A 10,680-nucleotide genomic window follows, 5' to 3' on the forward strand; every position below is an offset into this window, starting at 1 on the left:
TGATTTTACTTGTAGAAAAGCTAACATTAAATTGCTGAAGCAAAAGTTGTCCAAGCTTGTTAGCAGTGAGTTCGTCGTTTTTCTCCATGCAGGTGTCGATAAAATCGAGAATGGGGTTTGTAACATTTATTGGTGACTTCGGTTTCCTTGGAAGATTTGCGATAGAATGATGCTTGGCCCACTTTTGAAAAAGACGATATATCGCTGACCTTCCAACATTATATCCTTCACTTTTAAGTCTTTTCTTAATTTCGGTGACACCAAGGTTTTCATTTTTTAAATTGATAATTCTTTGACGAACATGATCAGGTAATTGTTTCCCCATTTCGAGTGCTCCTTCTTTTTGGTTTGTTGATAAGATAGGAATTCATTTTAAGTGTCTTCATTTATCTGAGTTCACTATGGCATCATCATTTTTCAGTCAAACAAGAGTTAAAACATACAAATATGCATGCGTCTTCTTCGATGAAGATAAATGTATTGGTTCTGTCAAAACTAAAGATATTGTAAATAGGGAAGAAAAGTTACTGAGCGTTGACGACAATGTATTTGTGCGATGGGGTAGCGGAAAGAATGTACAAAATCACAAAGCTACAATTTTATTTCTAAACAGTAAGTATAGTTTTGTAAACGACCTAAAGAAAAACAGAGGCTAAGTTAAATTTTTACTGTTAGTAATAATGATTTTTTTCTTTCTTTTTAGATGAATGGTCAAATTGCACACAGTTTGAAAGAGATTGGTTGAACAACGAGAAAACATTTATCATCGAAGAGGTCGGAGAAAAAAAAAAAGAAGAAAAAATAAAAAACATTAAAAACAATAAAAAACGGACAACAGGCGAAACATTAGTAAAACCTCAGAAGAAGTTCGTCAAAAAGGATGTTAGTTTATAAAAAATTTGTCGTAAGAATCAGCACAGAAATTTTATTCTTTATCTAATTTATGTATTATAAACTTCTTTTTAGAGTGCAGCTGTTGATAAAAGACAACCTTCATTAGTAGAAATAAATTACAAAGTCCCACAACTAAATTACCAAGTTGATTTTAGTGATGTTTTACGAGAACCGCGGAAGGCACAAAATGGTAAAGTAGAAAACACCGCCGAAGAACCGCCAAAGGATAAAGTGGAAAACACCGCCGAAGAAACGCCGAAGACGCAAAACGATGAAGTTGAAAACACATTCTCCTTTCTAAAGTTATTGGTTTCACCTGGAAAACCACTGCCATCATTTTCGCCACCTACTTCGACACTATCCACTTCTATTCTTCCCGACCTACCTTTTTCTCCGCCTTCACCAGCCAGACCTCTGCAATCAACACCTGCCGTTAGAACAACACTTTTTCCGAATTATCCCGAGCAAACAAAGCAGTGCACGTGCGATTGTGCTGCTATGCGACAAATCATTGAAAGACTAGAAAAGCGACTAGCTGCGTTGGAAGGGAATGCAATTGCCTTATCCGCAAACTTTATCGACGACAGTGACGAAGCATTACCTTCAGTCCAGGGGTTGTCTCCACTAAAGGCGATGCAGAGGACGAATATTGATGATGACGATTTTCAAATAAATGAAAGATTAAATAGAAAAAAATACAAGGTGGACACAGCTCCTACTATAGAAATTCCGACCGAATTCTGGCCGATAGCCAATGAAGTGAGACAAGGGGCGACATCTTTCAAAAACTTTAGCTATCTGTTGCTGGCTAAATTATTTGACCACAAGGAGCTTGTAGGAAGAAATTGTCGAGGAGTTAAAAAACCTGCGATTGATGGCTACAAACAAGATATTGTTAAAGCTTTTTGTTGGAAGTTTTATCCAACCAACATGGCTGCACCGGGTGCATGGAGGGACTGTCAACGTGCAATTGATGAATTTATACGACGTAGCAACAGAACAAAGAAAAATTATAAATCATGCATGTTGCAGTCATAAAACTCTTTCAGTTAATAACTTTTTTGTAAATATTTTTTTAGATGTAAATATTTTTTATTTTTAGATTTTTTTAAAAAAATATATCATTAAACATTAAACTGTTTTTTTTTATAAAAAAAATCCCTCACGTTATTTTGTTGCTTCGATCTTTAAACATCCCAACAAAAACAAAAAGATAACAAGCTTAGTGACGTCCTGTTTCTACGGCGATATTTTAAAATTATACAGATTGTTGTCTGAGTTATAAAGCAATGTTTGTTGAAAAATATTCAGAAAGCAAAGTCTGCATGTGGCAATTGATCACCATAACTATAATTAGATATCATTCTGACTCTGTGTTTGCGAAAGAACATGCTGGAAGTGATTTCACATAACGAAAGTAGCGAAAGCATTTAAAGAAGAGACACAAAAGTTGAACTTAAAAATTTATTTTTTAATTATAAACTAAATTAAAAAAAAATTAAATGGTGAATTAAAATTAATGTCTTATGTTTTTCTTTAATATAACTCGCGAGTAACATGATATATTTTTTTAAAGATTTACTCGCGGGTAGTTTAATTATTGCGTACTCGCGTTATTAAAAAGATTACTCTCGTTTATTTTACTCGCACTCGCATTGTACTCTCACTCTGAACTATTTTACTCGCATTTATTTGCACTCGTACTCTCAAAGATGTGTAGCTTTACTCGCGATCGGCACTGTACTTTTGACAAATGGTTGCAGATATTTTAAGGTTTAAAGGTTTTTTAATGACGTCATCAACCTGTCCATTCCGAAACTGATTTGGGGACCCAGGTTTGTGAAACTTACCCAAATTGGTCACTAGTTACCAACGTGGTAAAAAATCATTGACCTCACCGCCTCGTTTCCAAGTTATTTGGCCTCAAAATTTTAGGTGCACTGTAATGGCTTTATTAATTTAATATAGGATATTGACGTTAAAGTAGTGTTATTGCCGTTGCACCGTAATGTCAGGAAAATTAACATATTAGCTTTTTCGGCAACATAAAAGGAAAATGAACACATCCACTTTACAGACACACACACACACAGTCTCTGTATTATTATAAAGATGTTATTACAGGATAAAAATTTCTTTATCGCGTCTTTTAATACACTGCAGCTTAGTGATTATAACTCTTGCACTTTGTGCGAGAGACTGGGCTTGAACTCCCTTGCCAGCAATTCAACATGTGCAAATGAATGTTACCATAGCCCATGGGTTAAACCAAACCATGTGAGTCAAATTGGGGAGATGATGCTTACCAGGAGTTGTCTAGTAGAGCGCGGGCCCTAATTTTGTCTGCGTAGCTCAAAATGAGCATTAAATACTTTAGGATTCCTCATCTAAGCCATGGCCCCTCCTGAAAATAATAGACAGGGTATATCCCTCGATATTAGTGAGGCTAGAGCCATGTAAAATATGCACATCCATCTATCTATCTAAGAGTTTGCTTTTTTGCAGATACTAGATTGGAAAGGAGCTAATAATTATTGAACTCTTTATCCACATCAGATATATTTTGAATATAAGAAAAAAAACTGAGGAATTTAAAGAATGGCTTATAGTAAAAACCATGAAGAAATTATGGTGGCAAAGCAGAGTTGCTATCTAGCAGACAGATCATAGCAATTATAATGTAACATGAAGAGGCCAATTAATGAACAAAGAGTCGTTTTTAGGAATGCTAGATCAAAAAAGAAACCAATAATAATTGAATTTATTTTAAAACCGAATATTTTGAGAATATAAGCGATTTTATTTGAGGTGGGAGATTATGGGGGAGAAGGTTAAAAATGCTTAATGGGTGACGAAAAGAACTGGAGAACAAAGTATTTAGAAAGCTATTTAGTACGATACTTCGACATATAAATAATCTTAAAGGTTGTGTTTAGTTTAAGTCGATTTACCAGTAAAAAAGAAGACGAACTACTTCGCCAGTGTCGACCACTATGTCGCTGCCATTTTTGTTATGCTTGTTAGAGCCATGACCATTTTTACTGTAATAATCAAAGGAAATGTTACGGCCTATTACCAGGTCCCTCTTTTTAACTTCGTGTCCGCAGTTGGTTAAGATTGTTGAGGACACTGTAAATAACAACTTCAGCTGAAAATCTACAAGCAATTAAAACTACTTAGTTAACCCTATTTCGGTGGGGGTAGAGTGGTCATTTTATTATCCACATCGGGGTTTTCTAATACATTAATAACTTTTGTTCTCTAGATGAGGAGAGGAGGTATATACGCTTTAATTTTTTTTCGTCTTTCGCCAAAAGAAGCAACCACAACACATACATCACAACTATATATCAAAATTACAGATAAACGCTCTACATACACATAATTTTATGACTTTTACTTTTCCCTGTTATCACAAAAATATGTAAAAAGTTTTATTCTCATTACCAAGAAGAAATAAAAGACTTTTTTTTCATTTAAGCTAGAAGTTGGAGTTTCTTAGGAAACAATTCGCCTGATTTGAATATATTGACATATTAAGTCAAATGAGTCAAATAAAGTGAAAATAATAATCTCTTATAATAATACGGAGAGTGTGTCCGTCTGTCTGTGACAGGCAAAGTGGATGTGTTCATTCTCCCTTGATGATATATTAAATTAATGAAGCCATTACAGTGCACCTAAAACTTTGAGGCCAAATAACTTGGAAACGAGGTGGTGACGTCAATGATTTTTCACCGCGTGGGTAACTAGGGACCAACTAGGACCAATTTGGGTAATTTTCCCAAACCTGGGTCCCCGAATATATTTCGGAATGGACGGGTTGATGACGTCATCGAAAAACCTTCAAATCCTAATATCTCTGCAACCGTTTGTCAAAAATACGCGATCCTATACATTTTCTTGCTCAGCGTTTCAAGATCTATACGATGAAGGCAAAAGAAAAAACATTTTGTGTTCTGACATGTCTCTGCTGACGTCATCAAAATTTAAATGACGGTTGTTTTTCTCTGTTATCCTGCCTAAGTGGATTTTTCCACGGGCCTTATCGACTAGTACAGAAATAATAAAAAACCGTTTTTTAGAAGAAAATCAATACGCAAGCAAAAAATAATGACGTCAGCATTAATTTTTTGATGTCAATTTATTTTTTCTATTTTGCTTTATTTACTGTGTCAAGTTTTGTAGTCACAGCCTGTGTCCATTCATGATTCCAATGAGGGTGGCAAAATTAACCCCCTGAACAACCTCGATCCCAGAACAAGTTGTCTCGCTTTGCATATCGGACGACAAGATATCAATATAAGCGCAGCGCCGATAAGAGACAAAAAAACCCTGGGAACAAAGTTACCCCTAAACCTAGCTCCCACTACCTTTTTTTAGCTTTCTTTTATCCCCAACATAAAAAAGATAACGAAAAGGTTTAGGGGGCCAGGTTAAAAACCTGACCACGATATGCAATTAAAGCAAAATGGCGAATGAAATGATTCAAACACAATTAAATGGATTGAGTCTACTTCTGTCGACCTCTGGGTCGCACAAAGCATTATAAAATTACTTTTAATTCTGTTCCTAGGGGCCTCTTATACGCTTATGAATTTCTAAAAAGAATTCCTGGGGACGTGGTTGGCTTGCTTTCCACCTGTCCATTTTTTCCTGATAACTAATTGTGTTGCATTTCACGTGTTTTTCTATTTCATAAATTACTACTTAACTACCGACAGCTTTTATTTTATAAATTACATAAACGAATCTAGCTTCATGAGTACTTTCTAAATTTAGTATTTGAATCTTTTAAATCCAGCGTCACGAACCACGGCATAGAACTTATCGATTGAATGACAACTCAATGTACTAAAATAATCACAGTGAAACCTATTTGTAGCGAACACTATTAAGATCTTAATAGGTGCCCTCCACGTTTAGGCTTCCTTTAGATTGACATGACCTGCACTTTATGTTAGAATGCTGTAAAATTGCTTCAACTAGTGGCAATAAAATGTTTTTAAGAGAAGAAGAAACATAAAGACTTCATGTATTGTAAATTCGTCGCCCTTAAATAAAATAAATGATTGAGTGCGACATCTAACAGCATTAAGAGGCATATTTTAGAGGAATTGTGAAATGGGGATCTTTAATCCTAGAAAAAATATAGTGACAATTTTCTGGAAGTGCTATCCCCCTTCCCTTCTCCTGTGTAAGTGTTGTTTCTACGTGTTTCAAAGCCTAAATCAACACTGATATTGAGAAAAGGGGGTACACTGACGTTTTACTGAGAAGATTCACATTTTGCCACTTATTTTTTCTGAGATTGTTAAAACATTGAAGTAAAAATATACTTCCACGCTTGAAACAACGTCTTCTAAGAAAAGTGTTTGCTATAATCTTTACATAGAGGCTTTTTTATTATCAGCATTCGATCGTCATTTCATCCGTTCCTAAAAATTATCCATAGTAGAGAGATTTCCGTAATAAAGGGTGTCCGCAATAAGGACGTTTTGCTGTATAATGTCTGTAAATATTCTAAAACCTGTCTATAACAATTCATTGATTTTACATCTGTGTTTATTGCAAAATACAGGGGGGCATGCTGAGAACTGGCTTTGTCTCATCATAAAACCTTTAATCCTATTAAACGTAAAAAAACTTTAGAAAATTCACATTTTTCTTCTTCTTCTAACTTTTTTTTTCAAATTTTTTTTGTACTTTTGCTCAAATGCACACCGAAATTCGAAGAACTTTGTTTTAAATAAATGTGGTTAAAAATAAAATTGGCAGAGGAAGCAGTCATAATTTCTTTTAAGTAGACCAATTACCTGTAAAGGTTCAAGTTCAAATGTGGGACAAAACTCTCATTACAATACATGGCTGTCATAAATAACAGTTCAGGGAGCAGAAGATTTAATGACCAATTTAAAAATGGCAGAGTGACTTTAAAGAGTTTGTAATGCGTCTATGTCTTCTATAAAATAGTGTTTGTGTTTGCTTGCTCGCAATTCGGCTTCTTCTTTACGACATTAAGTCCTTAATTACAGATAGACTCTACACCCTAACTCCCGTGAAGATTTCCATAGAAAAAAATGACAAACATCAGTTTATCAGACATCTCAACAAACTGTTGGCGTATGGATACAGTTTATCATCGACTGACGTTCATAAAATCGTTTCAAATATTTGTAGATATCGTGTGAAGCATTTCGAAGCGGACATGTGATATTCCTTTGTGCGTCATGAGGAGATAAAGACAAGATTTATTTATGAATAAAAATATTGCACAGCACGGAAAGATACTGATGGTGATGTAATTAAACGAATTATCGCTCAATATGATAACCATATTTCTTCATTCATTCATTCATTCAAATTTGCTGTATAATCTCTAAACACTGCTATATTGTTTTCTATATTGTAGGATGAGCAACCTCATTCCCTGACACTTCAACTTTGAGATAAAAGTTCATGGACTAAAACATCCTGGGCACAAAGGAATATGATAAAAAATTGACTTTCGTATTTTAGCTTACATTATTAGACTTTTTATTCCGAAATTAATTAGGTGACTTTGCTACGGAAATATCAAGATCAAATTGAAATCTGAAAAAAACATTTTGCTTTTTTCATTGCTTTTTCATCAAGGCTGCATGAAGTTCGTTTGGCACAAAAAAATAATATTTATCTCATCACAAATAACCTTTACAGGAAATAACCAATTATATAACTGTTTCTAATTAATGAGAAAACATAGAAGTTAATTAGCTATGCATTCCAATTTAGTTTAATGGTACAGCTATCTGATCCCAGTCAGGACATTATACGTATTAATATTTTAACTTAAGCCACACAATGCATTACCACGAAATAAATCTTTCCCACATCACACAAATCGGTGACTGTTAAATTGGGAAGAGTTTGTTTCATAGAGCCGACATTCTAACGTCACTATCTATATGGTTATTAAAGTTTAATTATTCCCACAGATATAGCACTCCAAATAGTTAAACTATGACGCAGTGATGGTTGATAAAATATGTCTCGTTTGAAGTGACATTACGCATCAAATTAATATATGTGGTATAATATAATATAACAAATTTTGCTTTCTTTAATGATATTCTTAAAGTAATTTTTTATTAGATTATCCTCACGTCAAAGAAATGACAGCACGTATTTGTTACACAATATTGCCATAACAACAAGTCAAACGATCCAAGTGAATTTGGCAACAGATTTTAAAATATACATACATTATTAAATTCCAATCTTTCATCCTATTGAAATAGTTGCATATGACTAGAATTAGATCCCTACGACTAGAATTTGTTTTATACGACTAGATTAGTTACACCCGACTAAAATTAGTTCCATACAACTGGAATTAGTTACATACGATTAACATTAGTTACATACGACTAACATTAGTTACATACGACTAACATTAGTTACACACGACTAACATTAGTTACATATGACTAGAATTAGTTCCATACGACTAGTATTAGTTACGTACGACTAGCATTAGTTACATATGACTAGCATTAGTTCCATACGACTAGCATTAGTTCCACAAAATTAAATCATGTAGTTACAAATGAAAAGCATGAAAACCAAATCGACTTTCTGTCACCATCTGTACTTGTGCAAGATATGTTACATTGCATCCTGCCAACCTAAGACTACACCTTGACTTCTAGGTTTTAAAATTCAAAAAAATCTAGAGGAACTTTAAAATCCTTAAGGAGACACAAAGGGCGACGTTAAATGCATTTTTTAAAAAACTCGAAATATCCATTGTTTTTTAAAGTATTACTTAAAAAAAGTTTAAGAAAGTTTTTAATTCTTTGCATTGTAAGCCTAGAAATTTTATGCAAATGGTTTTAGCAACAACAAAGCAAATAACCATATAAATACTTTTATGAATTCTTGATTAAACTTTTAAAAAACTAATTATTCTTGACTACTCGTTTTTTTAAAAAACTTCTGATATCCTTATATGATTAGTCCAGTGTCCATGTTGACTCCTTTGGCCAGGTGTTGCAAATGACAAAGTTTTCAAATCATATTTACATTAATCTCTTTCTAAATATATTTGAAACCGAAAGTTCATAATTTCAAACCTAGTACTTCTTATATAATAATACGGAGTGTTTGTGACGGTCATAGTGGATATTGTTGCCGAAAAAAGTATGTCTCAAATGTTAAATTTATGACATTACGGCGCGACGTCAATAACACTACTTTAACGTCAATATCCTTAATTAATGAAGCCATTACAGTGCACTTAAAATTTTGAGGCCAAATAACTTGGAAACGAGGTGGTGACGTCAATGATTTTTCACCACGTGGGTAACTAGGGATCACCTAGGACCAACTTGGGTAATTCTCCCAAACCTGGGCCCCTGAATCCGCTTCGAAATGGGAGGGACGTCATCAAAAAAACCTTCAAACCCTAATATCTCTGCAACCGTTTATCAAAAGTACATGATCCTATACATTTTCTTGATCAGGGTTTCAAGATCTATACGATGTAGGCAACAGGTATACAAATTTAAAATAAATATTTTTGGGGGTGGACATTTCCACTAAGGCAGGATAAAAATGAGAAAAAAGCGTCATTTGAATTGGATGACGTCAGCAACCCATCCACAAAAAAATTAGAACGTTGTTTTCACGTTGCCTCTACTGTGCGCAGGCCTTAGAGAGCTCATCAAGAAAAGGTATAAGATCATGTGCTTTTGATGAACGGTTAATGAGTATAAGGGTTTAAAAATTTTGCTGACGTCAACATTGTCCAGTCAAAACCCCCCAAAAAATATATTTTTAAATTTGTATACCTGTTGCCTACATCGTATTAAATATTGAAGAGTTAGCTATCCAAGAAGATCTGCTAACCTCATTAACCCTATTCAGGTAAGGCTTCTGTGGGGCTATGAAAAGGGTTCGTCCAAAAGTTACTTTGTTTGAGTCGAAAGTCCATGGATTAGTTGATTCACAGAATCTGGTTGTGTATTCATATATATAAGATACATATATACTTATATATACATAAATACAGCAACAAAATAGAAAAGAATTTCAAAATTAACTTTCAAAATCTTATTAATCACTTAGGTACTTTTATACCCCCAGCAGGATCGCCCCTCTTTTTAGACTCAAATCTGAGCAGAATTGTCAGCCTTTTTTGAGACGATGGCGATATTATTGTAAAAAAATTTTAAAATTGAGGAGAACTATCGACTTTTAAGGAGGTTTAGCAATCATGCCCAATCAGATAAGGAACAAAAAAGTCGAACAACATACAGGTTGCATTGTACTACCAGCCGCAATGACTGGATTCAACAACAAAAATTTGAACGTGGATTTGCTGGGCAGATCTAAAAAAGCTAAACTGCCATAATTGCCTCTCTTGTAACATTTTGGAAATGCTTTATTAAAATGAAATCCTTACTATCTTTAGTAATAAGTATTCTGCCATCTTTATCAACATTGGTAAGTGCATCTAAAAATGCCCCTATGTAAACAAACTGAGATGAATGCATTGTTCTGGAACTTGTCTATGAAACCATTCTACTAAATAAAATTGAAAAATAATGCACAAAAGTTGAAAGAAATAAAGAAAAATAATAAAAGAATAGAAGAGCACCTTTTTTCTTCTTTGACTTTTTTCACAATATCTTCTTATCTAAAAAAACATTCAACACATTTGAAAAGAATATTATTAAGGAATAATATTATAAGAATAAGTATCTGAAATAACTGTTTTAAATTTAGCAGTAATTGCTACAACGC

The 10,680-nt window shown here is 33.8% G+C and overlaps 1 protein-coding gene across 1 annotated transcript; it reads left to right on the top strand.

The window, feature by feature from the left end:
- Window positions 1–401: 401 nt before the first annotated feature.
- On the top strand, window positions 402–1,985 carry LOC130637783 (uncharacterized). The gene is made up of 3 exons (XM_057446955.1): window positions 402–612; window positions 704–882; window positions 967–1,985. Exons 1-3 carry the CDS (start codon window positions 402–404, stop codon window positions 1,930–1,932), a joined length of 1,356 nt encoding a protein of 451 aa, XP_057302938.1. The 3' UTR covers window positions 1,933–1,985.
- Window positions 1,986–10,680: the final 8,695 nt, after the last annotated feature.

Source organism: Hydractinia symbiolongicarpus, chromosome 1 (genome assembly GCF_029227915.1).
Source record: "Hydractinia symbiolongicarpus strain clone_291-10 chromosome 1, HSymV2.1, whole genome shotgun sequence".
Classification (NCBI taxonomy): Eukaryota; Metazoa; Cnidaria; class Hydrozoa; order Anthoathecata; family Hydractiniidae; genus Hydractinia; species Hydractinia symbiolongicarpus.